This window comes from Nilaparvata lugens, chromosome X (genome assembly GCF_014356525.2).
Source record: "Nilaparvata lugens isolate BPH chromosome X, ASM1435652v1, whole genome shotgun sequence".
Taxonomy (NCBI): Eukaryota; Metazoa; Arthropoda; class Insecta; order Hemiptera; family Delphacidae; genus Nilaparvata; species Nilaparvata lugens.
The window spans coordinates 101740329-101765131 of NC_052518.1; the positions used below are offsets into that span (position 1 = coordinate 101740329).

At 32.2% G+C, this 24803-nt stretch overlaps 1 protein-coding gene and 1 long non-coding RNA gene across 2 annotated transcripts; one reads left to right on the top strand and one right to left on the bottom strand.

Annotated features, from left to right (window-relative positions):
* Positions 1-2574: 2574 nt before the first annotated feature.
* On the bottom strand, positions 2575-7957 carry LOC120354874. The gene is made up of 3 exons (XR_005573268.1): positions 7763-7957; positions 7280-7281; positions 2575-2586 (listed from the first exon to the last, which is right to left on the bottom strand). It is a non-coding gene; the product is annotated as an uncharacterized LOC120354874 (long non-coding RNA).
* Positions 7958-10037: 2080 nt separating this feature from the next.
* On the top strand, positions 10038-23860 carry LOC111048175. Its single transcript, XM_039442855.1, has 7 exons — positions 10038-10065; positions 10371-10416; positions 13152-13274; positions 15419-15508; positions 18028-18138; positions 18968-19078; positions 23619-23860. The coding sequence occupies exons 2-7, from the start codon at positions 10372-10374 to the stop codon at positions 23706-23708; spliced, it is 570 nt and encodes a 189-aa protein (XP_039298789.1). The 5' UTR covers positions 10038-10065; position 10371; the 3' UTR covers positions 23709-23860.
* Positions 23861-24803: the final 943 nt, after the last annotated feature.

A 24803-nucleotide genomic window follows, 5' to 3' on the forward strand; every position in this document is an offset into this window, starting at 1 on the left:
CACACATATATCCTATGTGTGGATGGCGGTAACAAACTCCAATCAACACTTTGGAATTCGCCGCAACTATTTCAATAAACATAAACTCAGGCCTGTTAGGTCTGGAATTGTCGGACTGGAATAAAACTTTGGCTTTCAAATCTTCCTTTGCAAAAACAGCAACTCCCCCACCATTCTTATGAAGCCTATCATTCCTGAATATGCTAAAATTATCAATGTGAATAGCCTTTGACGATATCGAAGGCTTCAGCCATGTTTCAGAGACCAACATCACATCACAGATCTGTGTGCCAAACAAATCACGGAATTCATCAATGTGACACTGCAGTGACTGCGCATTCACATGACATATTTTAAAAAAAATTTTGTAAGGCGAAAAAGCTTGTTCAATCAATCCCTTTGTGCTTGGCGCGGCTGCACTATCATCTGGAGCTACACTCATGAGAATGATGACAAGACCAAGAGCCAGGGCACATGAAGGCAAGAGTCGAGCTAATCAATACATAGTTGATGTAATAAACGAAGGATTCAAACCACTCATACACACACGCACACACACACACACGTTATTATAAAATTACCTGAGAAAAGTAAATCGCCAACCATAATGACAGAAGGTTCGAGCAGAAACTGAAATGTACTTTATATCTAGATTATAAAAGCTGGATACAAGAGCTTGTCAACCATTACTAGCTTCAAAGCAGAAGATTCTTGACAAACTAAAGAATAAGAACGTGCTAGTCAAGAACCCAACCTGAGGGGCAATTATAATTTATGATAATAACGAAACAGTGGATAAGATTTAGAGTAATTAACTGAAGTAATGTAAAATAGAGGTTACAATAGTTTGCTATTATTATGATGAAGCAAAAGAACGAATAACGACCATAGTTGCACATTAAAATGAGAGACAATGATTGTATTGAAATAAGCTCTATGGAGTTCCACTGACATAAATTTAAGGAACAAAAATCGAATTATTATAAGGAGAAGAAATAAAATAGGTACAGTGAAGAAGAGAGAAGATGCAACTGCATTAACTGATCATTAGATTATTAGATCAATAGATAAGTGATAAAAATAATAATAATAAGAATATTTATGTATAAATATAATACAAATAATCCCACTTCAATCAATGATTCAATTTAAGAAGTAATACAAACAATATACACATAAATAATATATCCTTTGAGAAGCTGGCATGAGGCTTAGCCTCAAATCAAACTTGAAATAATTGTCTACTAATAATCAAGTACAGCACAAAAGTTGAGAAAGTCAATCATCAATAAATATGGAGATCAATAGAAAATTAAAAAAAAAAGAAATAATAAAATAACAGTACTTGAGACCGAAAGTATGAGAGAAGAAATCAAATAAATGCTGTGTATAGTGTTTATGAATAAATGGAACAAATAAAAATAAAATAGAAGTTAATTCATGTTATTCTCGAAAGTTTAATCTAAGGTCTACATAATTTCTAATTGAATTGAATTGAATTTCCAGGCTTCTAATTGAAAACTGAAAGCGTAAATACATATCTCAGACCTGGTTGGTTGCACTGTGCTTTTTACCCTCAGTGTCAGTCCAATAAATAATTCCATCAGAAGACCACACATTTTTATAACCAACTCTTTCACCTAATGAATTATAGACCTGTTTTCTACGCTGTGTTAAGTCTTCCCTTATAACAACGCCAGTACCTTTCAGCTTTTTATTTTTAGAAAAAAACTGCATTCCGTTGGCGATAGCTGACGAATTTCACAATGATGGCGCGGGGTCGTGGTGGCGGGATGGTGGAGGCCGCAGCGGCCAGCCGACGCCCCACGCGATGCGAGCGATCGATGTCTTGCAGCTCGATATTAACACCCAGCTTGTCCTTGCAAACATCGATCACTAGTTCATCAGTGTTCTCCTTATTTGATTCTGGCACTCCGAATATGCGAATGCAGTTTCTTCTCTGATACTGCTCTAAATCGTCAATGCTACTAGATGATTGCTTGATTTTCTCGTCTCTGAGCTTGAGCTGCTCTTTCAACGAAGATACTTCTTTTTGAAGATCCACTATTTGAAGAACAGCAGAATTCAGAGATGCTGTCAACCCCTCGATGACCAGGGTGGAAACGTCTCTAACTAATCTGTCATATACATTCCTGTTATTCAGAATTTTATTTACGAAATTGTTCTCAATACCTGAGATGATAAAGCTGCCAACAGCCGGTGATAAAGGGCGAGCCGGCTCAGAGGCAGAGCCTGGCTTCGAAGCAGTAGCTGTCGTCTGCTGCGGCACCTTATCTTTCACAGCTGATGAGGACGACTGCGACGATGACGATGACTGCTTATCTGTTGTTTTGCCCGACTGAGAACGAGTCACAGCAGTAAGTTTCGGTGAACTCATTATTAATATTCGTTTACACACTATTTGCAGCCACAACACGGAAGATACAGAAATTGTATACTGACAACTGTATAGAGCAAAGAAAACTGCGCACGATGACACGAATTTGAATTCGAAAATCCAACTTTGAACTAACGAAAAGCGTTAAAAACGAGGAGCTCGAACCTGACACAGCTTCTACTCAGAATCTATCATTATCTATTGGAAGGAGAAGGAGAAGAGTAAAATGAAGAAGATAATGATGATGAAATGGGGTGATAATGAAACACAGTAGATTTCCTTCTACTCTAGTGAGAATGGAGTTGATCAGAATGATGAGGGGGAGGAGGAGGAGGTGATGAGGAAGAAGAAGAAGAAGAAGAGAAGAAGAAGAAGAGAAGAAGAAGAAGAAGAAGAAAAGAAGAAGAAGAGGATGATGGATTAGAACTAGCACATGATTATTCAACTGAATTTTTGTACTACAACTAATAGCTATAACTAATGGCTAGTTGCTAGCCACTAAATTCTATTTTCAATTCATGTCATCCAATACCCTAAAAAAAATAAAGTGAGGTAGATAAAATTACTGAATATCCAATCGAATCAATTTTTCTATACATCCTATACATCCTATCAGGCCTATACATCGAGATTAACTCGGAGAATCTTGTTGCTAAGCAGAGTTAGATGAATAAAAAATCAGGAGAACATTATTTCAGCATTGCAAAGGGGGAATCAGGTCTCAAAGCAAAGTGTTGATTTACGTTGAAGAATAAGTTTGACTTTTTTGATCAATATGAAGTTGAAATTGATCAAGTCTTGGTCCGAGATGTGGTCTTCTTATTGGTTTCATTCCTTGTGTATCATTTCAATTCATACTTGAACCATACAACCTGTTCTGAAAGGAGATCCAAATTGGTGAACCGTCATTTTGTATAGAACCAAATCTCCTAAATAAACTGGAGAGAGAGGTGGTGGGGTGTTGCGCCTACCCTATAGGATAATCCTATTCTTGGAGGTAAGGCCACACCCTTCATTTAAATAGGGGCCTGTGAATGGTCGTCTGCCATTAATCTGTTTCCTGTTCTCGTTACAACTCATAATCTAAACTCAACAATGCATTCATCTACACACTTTACAATGGAAACTTCATAACATACAATAGAGCCTATCCGATATGAATTCTCCCATAGCTATTCATGTATTAAGAGCGTGAAATGCGACTTTATTGCTTGAGCTTCTTGGTAGAGCAAAAATTGGATGAAAACCTTTACACTTTCAAGAGCGAATATCTCGAAAACTGTTAGGAATATCGCAAAACTCCTTGAAACAAAACTTGTAGAGAATTTATCAAGCTTCATTTTTGAATAGTTAGTTTTGTCGGTTGAACGCATTTTTTCAAGGTACAAGCGTGTGCCATTTCTGGTGGACTAGCATAACTAATTTATTAACGAATTCTTCACACTGACGTCCAATACTGTACTGAATTCAACTAAATACTTCAATTGACAGTAGTGCATCCAATGTGATAATACCATGAGATTTTGTTTTGTTGGCAGTGCAGGGGGAGTATTTATTTGTAGTTGTATAGAGTAATAATAATAATAATTTTTTTTGTTAATAGCACAGCTATACAAATGAGTTGAGTTGGTACACAATATTATTACAATCATCAAACTACATTACAGTATTAGTAGCTTACAATCATTATACAATCTTTGGCAATAAATTGAATCTTTTACAGTTAATTAACAATAATTTTTAACGAGCTATGAAGCATCGAATAGACTAATTGACAAAACAAATAGATGCACCATATGGCAATAATCATAACACGGAAACAACACTAGCATATTATTATAACAATTGATAATAGAATAATTGGTCATTCATTCATCTACGAAATAATTACTCAATATGGAAGCAAAAGTGGATGAGACTCTTAATAAATTGAATAAATTAGACAGCTTAGAAGAGAAAATTGATAATATCTCAAGCAAATTCAATAAGGATTTGGAAAATCTCAAGAAAGAAGTAGAAGAGATGAAATCTCAAATGAAATTGGAGCGACAACAAAAAGAAAACTACTATAGAAGTAGGAATGTAATAATTTTCGGTGTAAGAGGTGTTACTAATTATTGGATTCTGAGAGAAGAGATAATTAGAATGTTAACTTATGTAGGTGTCGACATCAGAAATCAAGATATAGATAAATTGAAACGACTGAACCCTACCAAAGATGACGGACCAATTAGAGTGACATTCACGTCGACTTATACTAGGAATGAAGTACTGAAGAAAAAATTCAAATTATCGAAAGAGAAAGACTTCGAACATGTAAGAATAAAGGAGGATCTGGACATCAACATTCGCGACATCAGGAAAGATCCGTTTATGATTGATTGCAAAAATCAAGGGAAGAGGGTTTCTATGAGAAAGGATAAACTAATAGTAGAGGGAGAAATCTTCAGCCTCGAGAAATTGAAAGAATTGAATATCAATGATAAGAAGAGAATGAGAAGTGAGGAAAATTCTCCCATTGCGAAAGGATAACTACAATCCTAACAACTTGAAAAACGACAACGCAAGACAAGTGAAGAAAAAGAACACCATGGAAGCTTATATCACATCTAAAGGAAGAGACAGAAGAAATGAGGCGAGCATATAGGAGTCGTCTCGATCACAATAGCAATCACGAGTTGGAGCTACAGTAAGGGATATGGATAACAAAATGAAACACGTATTTAAGGATTAATTAGGAAGAATTAATTTAAGGAAGAATTAGAGAACGTGGAATGGGACATCATGGGACTCGCAGAAGTAAGAAGAGATGGCGAAATGTGTTTAATGATGCAAAATGATGTGATGCTGTATTTAAATGGAAATGGACCATCAGCTGGAACAGTATTTTTGTTTAATAATATATCGAAGAAGACAATTTTAAGCTTCAAGCAATACACTCACAGAATCTCTGTTATTATTTGGAGACTTCAAAATCACTTGAAGGGGAGAATGAAAATATTACAAGTGTACGCGCCAAAGAAGAAATTGAAGAGTTCTACGGAGATCTGGAAGAGGCTATGGAAAATGACTCATGCAGGTACAACATAACTATGGGTGATCTAAACGCAAAATTAGGGAATAACGATGGAGAGAGATGTGTTGGAAAATATGGATATGGCGACAGGAACGAACGTGGAGAGCGACTGGTTGAATATATTGAAGGCAAAAACATGTTTATAATGAACTAATTTTTCCAGAAAAATGAAGAAAGAAAATGTACTTGGGTGAGCCCAGACGGTGCAACAAGGAATGAAATAGATTTTTTTCATCGTGGATAAGAAGTGTATTGTTCAGGATGTGGATACAGAAGACAAAATAAATACCGGAAGTGATCATCGACCTGTAAGAATTGAGTTAAAAGTAAAAGAAAACCGAAGAAGATATCAGGAAAAAAGATTCACAAGTCTAAGTACGGACGTTTTGGAAGGTTTAGCGTTTGAGGAGAAATTACAAATGAGCTTGATTGAAGAAACGATTGATGAATTCGATTATTTAGAGATGTTTACAAACAAATTGACAAACGCTCTTAGAAAAACAAGACAATGCTAGGCAAAGAAAAAGAGAACAAGAAAAGGAAATTATCAAGGGAAATAAGTAAATTACTGGAGAAAAGAAGGAAACTGAAACGATTTCGAAGAGAAAAGATTGAATTCAGCGAAACCTCAAAGCTTATAAGGAGAAAATGGACAAACAGGAGGAAAATATCTGATTTGGAAGAGACTATCAAGCTCGGCAATAGCATCAAGCAATTCAATAGGCTACAGCAACTTGGTAGAAACACGATGATTGCTATGAAGAATGAAGGTGGAATCGAAGTGAGAAAAATAGAAGGAATATTAGGAATCATCTGTGATTATTATCAGAAGCTCTACCGGCATGGCCGATGGATGTGAAGAGGACGTTTTTGGTTGAGGAAGTGAAGAACAGCAGACGAACGAAGGTGAAGATGAAGCATAGCATACCCGCCTATTATGAAAATCGAGGTGAAGCGAGCAGTTGATCGCCTAAAGGAAGGGAAACCAGGCGGCCCGGATGGAATCACCAACCAACACCTGAAAGCAGGCGGAAATGCTGTCATCGAAATATTGACAAAGCTATACAATACATGTTTCAGGTGCGCCAGAATTCCAGAAATATGGTTAACAGCCAGCCTGATACTGCTTTTCAAGAAAGGTGATAGCAAGGAAATTAAGAACCATCGGCCGATAAGTCTTCTATCCAGTATATATAAAGTATTTATATCGGTTATAACGCATCGGATAGACAATAACCTTACTGAATCAACTTCTGTCGATCAAACTGGCTTCAAGAAGAACCTTTCAACCCTGGACAACATACATGTATTGCTGGAGCTGATAAGGAACTCGAAAGACTATAAATTCCCTCTGGTTCTGCTATTTATAGATTTTGAGAAAGCGTTCGACAGTGTCACAACAAAATCCGTATTAGAAACACTCTCTGAACTTGGTATAAGTGGGAAATATCTAGATTTATTCAAGTTCATCTATGACAGAATGAAAATCGAGTTTAAATTGAGAGGAAAAGGAAAAGTCGTGGAAGTGAGAAGAGGATTAAGGCAAGGCGACATTCCATCAATTCAATTCAATTTATTTCAGCAAAACACAGAAAACAGTACAAAGATGTGACAATCAGAGAAAAAATAACAATAATTATTATTCTAAATATCTATATCAACCATCTGATAAATACGGCTGGAGGTGAAGAACTACTGGCATAAGTGAAACACTTGTACAAAATATTCAACACAGTCCTTGAAAATGCTTCAGAAATCTGAATTGGAATGAGAGTGGAATAAATGTCAATGGTAGAAAATTGAACATCTAGAAATTTGCAGATGATGTTGTGCTAATTGGAAGTAGCACAGAAGAAGTTCGCTACATGCTGATGAACCTAATCGGAGAGACAAAGAAAATTGGACTGAAGGTGAATTTTAACAAGTCGAAAGTCATGACATTCAACTGCGAAGAAGAGGAAATAACACTGGAGGAAGAAATAATAGAAAATGTTGAAAATTTTATCTTCTTGGGGCAGAAGATTAGAAGAGACAGTCAATGGGGAGAGATCACCCGGAGAGTTGCGTTGGGCTGGTCAATGTTCAATCGATTCAAGTACCTGTTTCGATCAAAAATCGACATGAGTAGGAAAATAAAATTATTCCAAATGTGCGTCATTCCGGTAATAATGTACGGTTGTGAAACTTGGACACTGAATGAGAAATTGATAAAGAAGCTTAGAACTACTGTGAGAGCGATGGGAAGGATAATGATTGGGGTGAAAACAAGGAAGGACAGGAAAAGAAACACATGGGTCAGGAATGTGACGAAAATTGACGATATTGGCAGGACAATTGTAGAAAGAAAATGGAATTGGGCTGGCCATATAGCTCGAACAAGAGACGAAAGATGGACAAGAGGAATATTGGACTGGTACCCACGAACAAGGAAAAGGAGCAGAGGAAGACCAAATTACCGATGGGACGAGGAGTTCCGACGAGTATGCGGCAGAGAGTCGCACAACAAAGACAGGAGTGGGAGAGGATGAAAAACGTCTTCAAGGAGGTTTGGCTCTACAGCTACAGGGAATGAACGAAGGTAGCTCAATTAATCCTAAAAATAGGATACCCCAGCAGCTGCTGAATTGCCAAGAATGAAAATAATAAAATATATATGCAGAATGTAAATAATTTGTAAATTTGTGCAATAAAAGGGTTATTTATTTATTTAGTATACATTTAGATATACATTAACTTCACATTAAGGACATACACTAATTTCACATACCCACATTAAGGACTTTAGCCTACATTGATTGGGAGGATTCAGAATCACGCAGACCTATTTGTCTCTAATATTTTAGCTTCCCTCCTGGCCAAAGCTTTATTCCTCATAAAAACAGAATAATGTGATTTACAATCTGCTGCCAGTTCCACATACTCTTACAAGAACTCATACATAAGAATAATATTTTTGTACAATAAACTCAAGCAGAATAGTTGAAATTAAATCAGCAAAAAATTTTAATCCTAGTCTTGATCATGATTGAGATTTATAACTCATCAGGGAAGAGTAGTGAACCGACAGTGCTTTTATTCAGGAATGATCTTCACATGGACCTGAGGTCTGTGAGTGAAGACTAGTTCTTCGGATTGCCAATACGTTTGAAAGATTCCGAGGAATGATTAAGATTTTTGTAAGTTGAAACATTCATGTGAATAAGGATTCACATTGTTGGTGAATTCACTTTTTTCATTGTTGGTGATACGTTGCATCTCTCTCATTCATGAAGAATCTCTGCGTGTAGGGATTTTCCTCCACCCAGGGATCTAGGGACTCTGAAGCATGATTTTTTGCAAAGCCATGAATATCACCCCGCGAACCATACCTTGCCTAGATGCCGTTTCAATGTCACGCAGGTAACGCTAAGGGACGTTTACTGTACAACTCAAAAAATTAAAATTTTCAATTAAGAAAAAAAATTCAATATTAAAGAATTTACTGTAGAACTGAAATTATAATAGTACAGTAAACGTAAATTTTTCTATTGAGTAAAATTACGTATGTCCACGTTTCAATGAAAGCGAGGAAAGATAAGAGAACAGCCTTGCCAATCCTTGCCATTGCCTTCTATAGAATACAGCTGATACCGGTATATCTCATAAAACATTATCTGTTTTTTCTTGTTGAAAAATAATTAAAAAACGATCTGGCAACGTTGCGAAGTTAAAAAAGGATAATGCTGTCTGCTTTGTAGAATGATGGAATGAATTATATTTTATTTACCAATAAAAAAATTTGTTCAATGATTAAGTAAAACATTTTCACAATCGAGATTAAGTAGTTTGTTATCTCATTATATTTCCACATTGCTAAAAAACGATCTGGCAACGTTGCGGAGCTATAAATGGATTACGCTATCTGATTTTTCGAATGATAAACAGGGATAGCAACATGGCTAGCTTATAACTGATACCGGTCATTCTTGCTTTGAAAATTCAATCATATTTTATTCGTCAAGAAAATTATTTTTCAATGATTAAATAATAAATTTTCATGAATGAGATTGAATATTTTGTCAATTGATTACCATATATTCCTACATTGTTGAAGAACGATCTGGAAAAATTGCAGAGCTAGTAGAGGATAACATTGTCTACTTTTTCGGATTATGGACAAGGATAGCAACACCAATGTTTAAAATACTGTCATTATAAGATTGACTTCGCTATAATACAAGGAAGGAGTTTCGTTGCGAAGCACGGGTACATACTAGCACAGAATAGAGCATTCTGTGATACTACTATCAAATAGATCTAGCTTTGATTGTGTAATGCACCCCTAACCGGGCACAAGTCTCGAATAAATACAGAAATAATGATAATAATACAGAGTTTTTAGGTCACACCTGATCTTATCTTATCGATTTCATTTTCAGACATGATCTAGGTACCGTACTGTAACTATTTTTAGAAAGCCAGGACCGACGCATTTCATCCGAAACACAGTGACCCGTTAAAAAAATCTTGCCCGGGCCGGGATTTGAACACCCGGCTTCTGAATCATAAAGCTATAGTATTCCACCACGGCCACGCCGATTCCAGTACCAAGGTAATAAAAAACAATTGAAAAAACTTTCATAAATATACTTTATTAAAGTAAAATTACATTAAGAAATTATTCATGGCATCTACAGAAAATTTCCAATTAATATTCGCAGGTAATTTTTAGTTTTGATGTATTTTATATAGTCGGTTGGATAGTTTAAATAATGCAGATTTCAAATTTGGACTGGTCCATTGTAGCAACAAACTCCAAACCAAGCACACACGCACAGACTTCATCCTTTTGTCTTCAAGTCGAGACGAGCTTCTGAGATATTAAAATTCTTTCTGAGGCTTTCAAATCTTTTCCAGAATGAACATCAAAGAATTTCTACGAGCTAAATTGCTTCTGATTATTGTGAGTATTTTTAATTCATTATTAATTTTTTTATACCATTAGATCACAGTATAAAGTTTTATTCTATGAGATTTAGTAGCCAATATTGTTTCTTGTAATGGCGTCCTAGTTTTAAACTTTCCAACATTTCATGAATTCTCTGCGTTACCTACAAACGGTAATTTTTGAGACTTACGAAATAATGCTACATTTTAACATTTTATTTGATAATTTTGTTAGTTAATAACTTGATTGAATTATAGGTTATCAATAGTTAATTCGAATGGATACAGCACTGATGCTGCTTCTTTTTGGAAGACCCACGCTAAACTTTCAATAGATAGGTTGATCGGGAAGTACGATGTTGTTTATAGGGAATGTTGATATCAGTTAATTTCAATATAAACGTCTCTATTCCAATGATTGATTAATATTTTTTCTTGACAAATTAATTCAACTCCATAGTAATTCTTGCTATAAGAGAATAGGTTATTATACAAGCAGTCGAATGCCGAATTCAAAAGTAATGTCTCTTGATCAAAAGGAAAAAATACAGTATGAAATTTATTTGTATCGTAAATAAATAAATGAATGAAAATAAAATGGTAACTGATCTTTTACTAATTGAAACTTTTTTATTTAAAGGACATATTTTTGTATCAATGCCTATTTTAGGCAACATTTTATTGAGCATGCAGCTAAGTTAATTTCGTAAGTTCTTTGTGAAAGAGATGAATTTCGGACCCTCGTCATTTTCTAGTGATATTTTCGAGTTGATCCTATTGAAAATAATTATCGTGGTGTTATAGACTATCTTTTAGAAATTCGTAGTTATGTTCTATTCGTAACTATACTCCAGCTTACACTTCAATATATTTTTTAGAACACTAATTAAGTTACGATAGCTTAAATTTTATTAACAAATCATCTAAATACATGCTATATTGAGTAGGCTACCTACTAATGGTATCTAGCAACACATAGTGCCGGTTGCACCAAAGCCGGTTAAATTTAACCGTGATTAATTCCACGATAACCAATCAGAGAAGCCGTCTTTTTAAAAATGCCTTCTCTGATTGGTTATCGTGGAATTAATCACAGTTAAAATTTAACCGGCTTTTGTGCAACCGGGCCCAAGTACTAAGAGACAACATTAGGCGTTTTTTCAGGCGTTTTCAGACAAGTCGGCAGGGCAAGAAGCTTTCCGATTTGATTGGCTTCTCGGAATCAGCCAATCGGAGAGCTTCCTGCCCTGCCGACTCGTCTGAAAACGCCTTAAAAAATGCTTCGTGTGGCTGGGCCCTTATAGACTGCAACCGTCAATACATAGTCTCGACCTTGGAGTTGCCGCTGAGGCCTAAAATACATTAAAGTAACGATACAAGGGATTCAGATAAAAGTAAAAGCAACCTGGGTTTCACTTTTAGGTACCGATTGTCGGCCAACATTAATAGGCAAACTCTCAAAACTGTCCTCTGATTGGCTATTAATTCTCATAAACAGATGATTCTCAGCCAATCACAGGACAATAATCTGAGACTGAGCCGACAATCTCGGTATGGTGAAAACGACCGATAGTGGATTCTCTTAGGTAATCTTAGTGCTCTGGGTTTTTAGTTCGTTAATTTTTATTAATTATAATTTATTAATAATTAGTTGAATCTGAATTAATTACATTCTGCTAGAGTAAAAGGTCAACCCCCCCCCCTTAATTTTGGGAATAATATAACTTCTGTCCCCACTTATACAAAAAATGACTTCAGTAGTCCACCGTAACATTGTCAGCAGTTAACTTTGGTGACCTTTTTTTGACCCCCAAGATAAAATTTTGAGCCCCCCTTCCCCCCTGCAAGAATTTCAAGGCAGCAGTCTACGTCAAAATCCCCCCTGTTTACACCCTTGGATTTCACCCTTGATAATTGACAGGTCAATATGCTTTAGAATAGAATAGAATAGAATAGAATAGAATAGAATAGAAAAAACGTTTATTGAATAAATAAGCTACCTTAAGCGAACCTCAAAGAGGCTGCTTGACAAGGTACTATATATTATACAAAACATGTAAATTCAAATATAATTATACATATATCAGTGAACTTTATTTTTACTTAACAGTTAAATAAACTTATCAGTTTATTACACTGTCAAATTTACTTACAGAATTTACTTAACAGTTAAAATTATCATGATATTAATTAATTAATTATTGTTGGCTCAGCTCTCAAAAATCTAAAGAGTGTTATAATAATATAGTCAACCTGAACTTACATACAAAAAATAGAACATAATGAATTACAACAATACAATACATTAATAATGAGTTACATTATGTTACATCTAAAGTGTAATTATTCAACCAAATCTTTAAATTTCTTTTCAACAGGCGCATATTAACAAACTCAGCACAATTATCGGGTAAATCATTGAAAGTTCTTGGTACAATGTAGATTAAGGTGTTTCTGGCTAGATTATTCGAAGTAAATGGTACAACATACCTCTCATTCCTTAAATCATATCGATTAACTTTCATAACTAAATATTTTTTTGCAGAAGTAATTTTCTAAAATCAAAGTAAACAGAAATATACCTTTTATATTCAAAACCTTGCATCTATTCAAAAGGTTCTCATATGAAATATCTCCCTGAGAATTGCTGACCAAACGTAGAATAATATAGATTAGTAATAATTGTTTTCAAATCGGAATTATTAGCAATTAATTTTTATAAAATATTACAAATATATTTTTTGTTTTTAGGAATTGTATAAAGGACTGTTTTGGACCGTATTCTTGGTAAGATATGTACTCCAACCTATCTTTGGCTTCACATATGAGAACATACAACCCCGCGTCTACTTCCTGTTTTTGGAAAATTACCTCGTAAGTATTGCACTTTTATTTACTCAAATAAACAACATTAAATTAATAACTGGACCCCATTTTAATAATCACTATTTAATAATCAATGCTATTTAAAACTATTTGTCAATTTTGTTGTACTAATAATTGTTCTGACTGGTTTTAATTTTATTGTATCTTTGACGTTTGTTACAACACTTTGTGTTTTATGATAATAAATTATTATTGATTGATTGGAAAAAAATCCTTGGTCATTTGACACAAACACTCAAGTCCACTTTTCAAAGAAATGATATAATTTCACATCCAGATGTAGAACTTCGAGATCTACACTTTGGTAAAATCACTTTTGTCCTATTAGTCCTAATTATTAAGATCATTATAACATTTTAAGTCAGGTATTGCAGATGAATTTTGGGAATCTATGCTTGGCTATGAACATTTACTGTGTGAATTTGAAAATGTGAAATGATGCTTGCTGTTTGGATGGTGTAAAGTATCATTTGGTAAAATGACTCAAGTCCACTTATGTCATATTTTGTTATGTCCCAAACAACTCAAGTCATAATTAAATCAGTAGTTTTTTAATTTTTCATTACTTTATAATAATAGAATCATTAATAAGTGTATTTTGAACCTACTTTGTAAGTTTCATTGATATAGGATCAAAAATTTTCTTGAAAATTATGTTTGAACATACAAGAAAACTTTGGACTCCATTTTCTCAAAACTGCAGTTTTGGACTCAAGTGCTTATGACATATGACCTCCATACCACTAACTTCTGATTTATGATCATATATGTATGTGTATGTCTGACTATTCCTATGATTTAGCTTTTAGAACAGCAATAATTTTATAAGAAATAAATAGCTGGTTATACATATTATTTCTTTTTAAAATTGCAACATTCTATCAAAATTTGTAATAAAATTCTTGCAGTTCTAAGAATTAAATCATATGAATAGTTAGTCATACTCAAACACCTGATTATAAATAAGAAGTTATAAATAGTGGTAGTATTAATTTATTGTTGGTTATTTTTCTCATTTACACTTTACTAGACAACACTGAACTCACAAGGAGGTTGAAGAGAACAAAGCCCTTCGAGTTGGTGTAGGCCTAGTGCTAGTGAAGAGAAAAAAGTATATTAAATAAAAGTGTAGTAAAAGAATTTAAAGCAGTGAAATTTTATAGAATTGAACTGTAGGCTTCATTGGAAGACTTTAACAATAAAAATTAATATTCAAGGATAAGAAATAAGAGAACGAAATTAATGGTTAATAATAGAAAAAAATTACACTTGAAAATGACTCTAAAGAATGAGACACATAATATGTGTTAATTTTTAATCTATTAATTTATATCTTTTAATACCTATTAATTTAATATCTATTATGTAGAAATAAATTAATAGAGAAAAGTTCCTTTGATTTGATTTCTAAGTACATACGATAGTAGTCCAATTAATTTGGTGCACATTATTTACGTCATATACTATTAAACTCAAGGACTCCAGTCCAAAAATCTATAACAGGTTTTATTATTAATCCAGGGGTCAACAGGTTTTCATTTTTCTCGGGTAAAAACTAAAAATGATACTTTCTCGTTTAAATAAATCTTACCCTGTAACTTAGTTTATCACACATTGAATGCAAAATTTCAATTACTTTGAAAGAGCTATTTAAAACAATTAAATTCGATGACATGAAATTCAAGCTTTAATTCAATGACAATAATTAAATTCAAGCTACTTTTTTGAAAATTAAAAATTCAAATCACCTATCAGTTACAGTTTTTCATCAATAAATAGAAAGTGCATCTCCTTTTGGGAATCTATGTATAACAGAATGAATAAATTATCATAAAATGCTGTCATTTCCATATATAACAGAATGTATAAGAATTAAAATTCAAAGTACCCTGTTTTCAAAGTCATTTAATTTCTCACAAAAATAGATACTTCGATAAATAATTTTTATGTAAATACGAGTATCCCTAACCAAGAAAGTGAACAGAATGTATAAGTATATTGTGTAGAATTTACGTAGAAGTTATTGATAGCATCAATAAAATCTTGTACTTTGATGTCGTTGAAAGTTTATTAAATGTTCTCGTTTATTAAATTCTTACAAAACCTAAAAAGTGAACGGTTTCTTTGCTCAGGTCGTGTCATTCAGATCAACTCTGATCTTCTTCAGAGACCTCAAGGACACTTTCTGTGGCATCTTCGACAATGTCCTCAGTATGGGAATCGTAAGTCTCCAACATGTTCTTTTTCACGTGATTTATTTCAGATTTATTTATATAAATTTGGGAGAGGAATAGCACAAGGTTACCTTACATTCCTCTCCCTATGATTTCGATGATCTACTTATTGTATGAATAAAGGGATAGTAATAGATATATTCGCACTGAGGACTTACTTCCCAAACCGTATGTTCTCCTCAATATTGCGTGTTTCTCAAAACTGTAGAATGGTAAACTACAAAATAACTAGAACGGAAACTTGACATGAAGTGTCTGATTCAGTATTTTGAGAATTAGACTGCTAAACTAAGCTTATATATATTTTTGGACGAAAATTGAACTTGAAAGTTTTACAGTAGAAACATAACCTATTTTTTGGACATTTTATTAATTTATCAAAATTTTGGAATGGAATAGATTTGGGCCAAGCCTGTTGTTCCTTCCTAATCATATTTATATGATTTGTGATTCCGTCCACGAATAAATAAATAAATAAACTATAGAAAATATTGGGAATTACTAAACTAATTACTAAACTATAGAAACTAGGGAATTCAAACATGCAAGTTTGCGACTACATTGTCGTTTGATCAAAATTGAAAATTATTTCAAAAATTGAAATTTATAAAGTTGTATTGACAAATAAATATGCTAGAAAGACTTGTTTTTCCAAGCTCGATCTAAAGACTAATTAATCATATATTATAGATATATTACCATATATTCAATCATTTTCAACTTGCAGAAATTTCCATACTCACCTGATTAGTATTTTGATGAGTCAATACAGTCAAATATAGCAATTCGGTAGTCAGTTCCAATCAGGGCAATTTATTAAAAAAAACTAATTCTGAAAAAGTTTCATATTTACAGAGGTTACATTTCAATTGACGTTGATTTTCTTTTCATGTGAGAATGGAATAAATTAATGAATATCAAGTTACTGCATGTGCATGATTCAATATTTTACCATTTCTCATAGACTCAACTAGTTGAGGTTTTATAAATCTTGAGATTATCATTAAACTTTTGAAGATATCTACAAAAAATATTTCTAGCATACTTTTTTGATTGTTAAATCAGATTTCAGCTGTTGATTATATCATCTGTCAACATAATTTTATGAATCTTTATTATGAATTCTCTGTAGTCACGGTCGAAGCTTGAGCAGACCTTAAAACTGGTTCTTTAAGTTTCTAATACATAAACTGCAAAAATATGAATATTATTACAAAGATTATAACAATGTACTATTATTAAAAAGATTGAATAAAATAGCAAAAAACATAAAGAACATCATATACATTTCTTGTCTTTTTATGAAAGACTAGGATTTACACACTAGGGTTTTCTGTCATATTATTCTATTGACGAAATTTTCCATTTCGACAAATTAGATATTGAAGCATCAAGTATGAATAGACATAACAATTGAGTCTTATGCTTCATGTAAACATATAGGTGTGAATTTTTCATATACATTCTTGAACAATTTCTATCACTGTATTTTTTACAGTGATGAAATTTTTACAATTATTCATTGATATATTTTTCACAATTCACTGATGAGCATTTGATCACAAATAACAATTTTCTTTCACATTATTCTATTGACAACATTTTCTCTTTCAACAAATTACATATCCATGCAGCAAGCATGGATGGACATAAAAATTGGATTTGCATGTATTTATGTCAATATATAGGTGAGAATTAAATTATCACACATCTAAGTCCAAGTTTAACGTTTCCAAGTATAAAGAAATCCAATTTGATGTGGACACCCGAGTGCCTACTTTAGAATGAATTAAGTTTGTTTTTTTGTCCTTTAATATACATGAATATTTCCTATTTTAGTAATAATAATGTGAAATATTTCTTTTATGTTCTGAAGCATCTAAATTAAAAAATCAACTTTGTAAAAATAATTAAGGACTGAACATTTTGTGAAGTGATCAACAAGACGACCTATTTCGGACTATGTGTAGCCTTATCTAAATTTGGGAGAGGAATAGCACAAGTTACCTTATTTTTTTCTCTCCCAATCATTTTAATGATGTACTTTTGTATGAATCAATCAATAAATCACACTTTGTCCAGAGATTTTATTTTGTTTGAGATTATTTCTTTTATATTTTTCAGGTCTAAGCTTCATTTTATTAATTGTGTGTTATGAAAGCAATAATGTGATCTCTCTGTATTTTTACTGTTTACTGGAAAATTGTAATCTTCAACTTCTGTGCTTAATATTATAATGCTATAATATATACATACAGAAAATATAGCATGAGAAGATATCCCATTGTATAGGGCGTTTATGATCTAAATTGCACTGTTAACTCAAGCGAATAGTAGTCACCCGGCCAAAACAGTAATAATAGACAGTAGTCGGCTTGAATATTAACCGAAAATTCGGCTTGAAATTTGGAACATAAACTACCTATACCATATCTTCTTATGCTATCTTTTCTCTATGTTATAAATTAATGTATTTATCTTTACATTATATTTTTACCATGTTTCAGCGGTTCAGCTTGATTGCTGTTGTTGTGATGGTCGACCAAATGTACTCTCTGAATTTCATGAACATGTTCAGAGTGATCTTCAGAGTCGTGTCACGCTGCATCCATTGGATGGTGAGTTTTCCTCTTTTTGAATTTACTCAGCTAACAAATACAATTATTTGCAATTACTCTCACACAGTTTTTTGTCGTGTAATTCAAATCAATCATGAATTAATTACATTCATGATATCAACATCAAATCAAATCGAACACTAAATTTTTCAAACAATATAATATTGGAAGATTTTAAATAGCAAAGAAATTTGATTTTATTTGAGATATTCGAAGCTTCCTTGGAGAAGAGAAAATGAAAAATAGTAAACCATTTCAATAATTTAGAATGGAACAGAAAAATTTAGATTAGAATTGAACTTGAAGTGGATGAGATAGGTGGGCTATTTTCTACAAGAAAGTATACCTATATATTCTCTCATCACTGCTATAAATTATTAATTAAAACATTTTAAAAGTGTATAATAATTATTTAATTTAAAGATTTTGATGAATTCTAGGTCACATTCATAGCTTAGTCTACTGTTAACAAAACAAAATTCCTCCGTTCTCAAAATTTTTCACATGGATGTGTAAAGTTTTTATTATTTTTGCTATTGTTTGAAGTTATTCATTTGAAATCTATCTCTACATCTCTACATCATAAAATCATGAACAGACTATTTGATGATTCTACTGATTTAATAACGCATTATATATGAATTATCAATGTTGGATAATTCGACTAAGTCTTGATATTATGTACAGTTCTCAGATCGAGTGGATTATTTACAACAAACCTTAAACTAATAGTTGAATAGCGGAACTACTTTATAAAATGTAGGTTATGAATTTAAATCACTATTTTTTTTATTCAGACACTATATTAAATCAATTACATTACTCACAGGGACCTGGAAAGATCTTCACCGTTCAAATGATTGGGATCATCATGTGGATGATGGGTGTGGAGACTTCTGTCAAAATTTTCTGGGGCTTCATGGTTTGCGCATACTGGTTGGTAAGTAGCCGTGCATAGGTATATGCAATTTATTTTTCAATTACGGTAAAAAAGATAACCTAGATAATATATTTCTATAGTTAACACAGTGCTCGATTCTTCTATGAATGATCCAGGCGACCGAAATACTTTGCTCTACTACGAGCTAAATGACTTTTTTCAATGGACTGAGCTTCCACAACAAATTATAGAGAATAACGAATTATAGAAGTTTTACTGTCCTGTAATAGTATATTTCGCACCTAGGGTCGAAAATGTACGTTTTCCGGCTCGAGATCGCGGTTTTGAAGTTCAAGAGCCGGAATAGTATATTTCGCACCTAGGGCCGAAAATGAGACTTTTCCGGCTCGAAATCGGTTTTCAAGTCCGAGGCCGTAGGCCGAGGACTAGAAAAGATTGAGAGCCGGAAAAACATTTTTGCCCGTGTTGCGAACGCTATTTTTCGCCACACCAAAAAAAAACTTCCCAATATATAAGAAATTGGAAAATAAATAAAATTCAAACAGCGTATTTTGATAGTTTGAATCTTGGTTATGACAACTTTCACTGTCAATTAATTTCAATATTACTAATTAATAATTTACAATAGTGACAATATTTTTATACTATTAATATTTTGAATAATTGTTTGAATTTTTATAGCTCGCGCTTTGCGCCTGGTGCAATATCTCATGGATAGATGGATGAATAGAATTTTCATTACTATTTTGAAATAATGTGATTAAAAAATTAATATAATTGCATATTTCACAGTTTTGTCTCAAAATATATCTAAAAAATTGATTGAAATTTAAATTACGGTAACTAATATAAAAAATGGCTAATAAAAGTCGAAATTCATCGACAAAAAAAATGTCATTTACCGAGGTTCGAACCTAGATCATGTTTGTAATTTACTGAGCTTTGAGTTCTGATGTATCACACCTTTACGCTCTCGGCCATTGGGTATTGTTGATCGTAGAGGCCTGTAAGTCAGGTAACGTATGTAGGCTACTATAAATAGGTAGTGTATAGCGGCATCTTGAAGCCGGTTTACCGGCATTTTCACAACAAAATATTGCTCTGAAAATAGTTAAATGATAGAAAAACATTCGAAGATTCAATCTTGAGTGGGCCTAATGTTTTCTCTATATGGTTTGATATTGAAGAAAAATTATCTAAAAGTTTTAATAATGAATTACGGAAAAATTACTAGGTATTTTTCAGTCAAGGCTGAGTTTCAACAGTAGGCTTACCTTAAACTTTAGATCTCTGCTGTATTTTCCTATTATTATTGTTGATTGTATTGCATTAAGAAGTGGAATTTGATAATAAAAAAGAAACAATTATTACTCTACCTCACTTTTAAATATTGATACAATTATTGTACTTTGATTTCAAATTCAATTCTTCACTTCTAAATACTTGCAATATGTACCTTTCTGACAATGGACAATGCAGCCAACATTATATTGTTGAGGCTATGGAGATATCATCGTATTCTATTGTTTGATATCAAAAACACAATAATAAATATTAAATTATGAAACAGTAATTTATAAAATATATTATAGACATGATACCGCGATTCACGATACATAATTATATAGATTATTACAGTCGTTATGAGATTATCTCTCTATGATTTTTGTGAGATCGGACACAATCAGCTGTTATCCAAGGTCATTTTACAGCCCTAGGGCCGTAAAGTTTTACCGGCCTGGTCGGAAAACAATCACTTTCAGCCTCCATATGACGCATGTAAACCAGCTCATTACATCCAAGTGTGGCGAAAAAACATTTTTTCCCATGTTGCGAACGCTATTTTTCGCCACACCAAAAAAAAAAACTTACCAATATATAAGAAATTGAAAAATAAATAAAATTCAAACAGCCTATTTTGATAGTTTGAATCTTGGTTATGACAACTTTTACTGTCAATTAATTTCAATATTACTAATCAATAATCTACAATAGTGACCATATTTTTATACTATTAATATTTTGAATAATTGTTTGAATTTTTATAGCTCGCGCTTTGCGCCTGGTGCAATATCTCATGGATAGATGGATGAATAGAATTTTCATTACTATTTTGAAATAATGTGATTAAAAAATTAATATAATTGCATATTTCACAGTTTTGTCTCAAAATATATCTAAAAAATTGATTGAAATTTAAATTACGGTAACTAATATAAAAAATGGCTAATAAAAGTCGAAATTCATCGACAAAAAAAATGTCATTTACCGAGGTTCGAACCTAGATCATGTTTGTAATTTACTGAGCTTTGAGTTCTGATGTATCACACCTTTACGCTCTCGGCCATTGGGTATTGTTGATCGTAGAGGCCTGTAAGTCAGGTAACGTATGTAGGCTACTATAAATAGGTAGTGTATAGCGGCATCTTGAAGCCGGTTTACCGGCATTTTCACAACAAAATATTGCTCTGAAAATAGTTAAATGATAGAAAAACATTCGAAGATTCAATCTTGAGTGGGCCTAATGTTTTCTCTATATGGTTTGATATTGAAGAAAAATTATCTAAAAGTTTTAATAATGAATTACGGAAAAATTACTAGGTATTTTTCAGTCAAGGCTGAGTTTCAACAGTAGGCTTACCTTAAACTTTAGATCTCTGCTGTATTTTCCTATTATTATTGTTGATTGTATTGCATTAAGAAGTGGAATTTGATAATAAAAAAGAAACAATTATTACTCTACCTCACTTTTAAATATTGATACAATTATTGTACTTTGATTTCAAATTCAATTCTTCACTTCTAAATACTTGCAATATGTACCTTTCTGACAATGGACAATGCAGCCAACATTATATTGTTGAGGCTATGGAGATATCATCGTATTCTATTGTTTGATATCAAAAACACAATAATAAATATTAAATTATGAAACAGTAATTTATAAAATATATTATAGACATGATACCGCGATTCACGATACATAATTATATAGATTATTACAGTCGTTATGAGATTATCTCTCTATGATTTTTGTGAGATCGGACACGATCAGCTGTTATTCAAGGTCATTTTACAGCCCTAGGGCCGTAAAGTTTTACCGGCCTGGTCGGAAAACAATCACTTTCAGCCTCCATATGACGCATGTAAACCAGCTCATTACATCCAAGTGTGGCGAAAAAACATTTTTTCCCATGTTGCGAACGCTATTTTTCGCCACACCAAAAAAAAAAACTTACCAATATATAAGAAATTGAAAAATAAATAAAATTCAAACAGCCTATTTTGATAGTTTGAATCTTGGTTATGACAACTTTTACTGTCAATTAATTTCAATATTACTAATCAATAATCTACAATAGTGACCATATTTTTATACTATTAATATTTCGAATGATTGTTTGAATCTTTATAGCTCGCGCTTTACCCCGGTGCAATATCTCATGGATAGATGAATAAATAGAATTTTCATTAATATTTCGAAATAATGTGATGAAAAAATTAATATAATTGCATATTTCACAGTTTTGTCTCAAAATATATCTAAAAAATTGATTGAAATTTAAATTACGGTAACTAATATAAAAAATAGCTAATAAAAGTCGAAATTCATCGACAAAAAATGTCATTGACCGAGATTCGAACCTAGATCATGTTTGTTTATTCACTGAGCTTTGAGTTCCGATATATTATGCCTTTATGCTCTCGGCCATTGCGTATTGTTGAACATAAGGGCCTGACTGATAACATTTATGTAGGCTACTATAATATAGTGTATAGCGGCAAATTTGAAGCCGGTTTGCCAGCATTTTCACAACAAAATATTGCTCTGAAAATAGTTAAATCATAGAGAAAACATTCGAAGATTCAATCTTGAGTGGGCCTAATGTTTTCTCTATATGGTTTAATATTGAAGAAAAATTATCTAAAAGTTTTAATAATGAATTACGGAAAAATTACTAGGAATTTTTCAGTCAAGGCTGAGTTTCACCAGTAGGCTTACCTTAAACTTCAGATCTGTGCTGTATTTTCTTATTATTATTGTTGATTGTATTGCATTAAGAAGTGGAATTCGATAATAAGAAAGAAACAATTATTACTCTACCTCACTTTAAAATATTGATACAATTATTGTACTTTGATTTCAAATTCGATTCTCCACTTTTAAATACTTGCAATATGTACCTTTCTGACAATGGAGAATGCAGCCAACATTATATTGTTGAGGCTATGGAGATATCATCGTATTCTATTGTTTGATATCAAAAACACAATAATAAATATTAAATTATGAAACAGTAATTTATAAAATATATTATAGACATAATACTGTGATTCACGATACATAATTATATAGATTATTACAGTCGTTATGAGATTATCTCTCAATGATTTTTGTGAGATCGGACACGATCAGCTGTTATTCAAGGTCATTTTACACCCCTAGGGCCATAAATTTTTACCGGCCTGGTCGGAAAACAATCACTTTCAGCATCCATATGATGCACGTATACCAGCTCATTACATCCAAGTGTGGCGAAAAAGTTAATTTATCATCTGTATATTTTATATTTTACAGGCCAGGGATGGTGTGATTTTTTTCGCTGAACTGCAAGATCTTCTGGTTGAATTTTTCATTACAATGTTCTTGGACGAATTCGTCCAATAAGTAAAAAGAAATAAGAATCTTCCAATGATGCGTCCATTTGCAGCAGGCAACATAAGATTTTTGATCTACTGGAAAATGAACAAGTTAGTTGTGTTAATTAAAAACTACTATTTATGAATTTCTTTAAATTTTTTCAAATCAAACTATTGTGTTAATACGTTGAAGTTTCTGTCGGTCATTTTATTTATGAACATTAATTTTACATTGTTAAAAAACCTATTTTAGTTATTTTCAATTATTCAAACGTTTAAAATTTATGATTTTATAAAAGTTCCATTTTAAATGCAGTAACACACAATTCAAAAATACTAAATAGTTACTTAAAAAGAAGTTAATGTGAAATAAGTAAGCTTCCTAGTTGTACCGTGTTGTGTAAATTTTCGATAAAGACTACGGTATTCATTAAAAAATGTTCTTTTGTCAATAGATCTATACCCTGGTAGCAAGTTAGTTGTGTTAATCAATTACTCCTATTTATGAATTCCCTTAAATTTGTTTACTATAAATTGTTGTGTTACAGTAATAATCATGTTTGAAGTTTCTGTCGGTCATTTTATTTATGAACATTCATTTTTCATTGTAAAAAACTTATTGCTATTTTCAATTTTCCGAACATTTTAGAATTATATAATTTGTATGATCTTATAAAAGAGTTTCATCTTGAATAATGTAAAACACAATTTAAAAATACTACTGTGAATAGGTAGGCTACTAATAATGAAGTTAATTATGTGAAATAAATAGCCTACCTAAATATTTGTAATTTGTAAATTTTCAATGAAAAAAAGTTATATGTAATTATCCTGGAAAATGTGTAAGTTATTTGTGTTAATTGATAACTCCTATTTCTGAATTTCCTTAAATTTGTTTGTAATAAGTTATTGTGTTAATTAATAACTCCTATTTCTGAATTTTCTTGAATTTGTTCACAATAAATTATTGTGTTAATAAACATGCTTTAAAGTTTCTGTCGGTCATTTTATTTATGAACATTAATTTTACATTGTTAAAAAACCTATTTTAGTTATTTTCAATTATTCAAACGTTTAAAATGAGATAATTTGTATGATCTTATAAAAGATTTTCATCTTGAAT

Bases quoted from the DNA above. Each gene is read 5' to 3' on its own strand.
- LOC111048175 (XM_039442855.1), top strand. From the start codon at position 10,372: ATGAACATCAAAGAATTTCTACGAGCTAAATTGCTTCTGATTATT. The intron at 18,139-18,967 runs GTGAGTTTTCCT...CATTACTCACAG, and splicing joins CACGCTGCATCCATTGGATG to GGACCTGGAAAGATCTTCAC. The intron at 19,079-23,618 runs GTAAGTAGCCGT...TATATTTTACAG, and splicing joins TGGTTTGCGCATACTGGTTG to GCCAGGGATGGTGTGATTTT.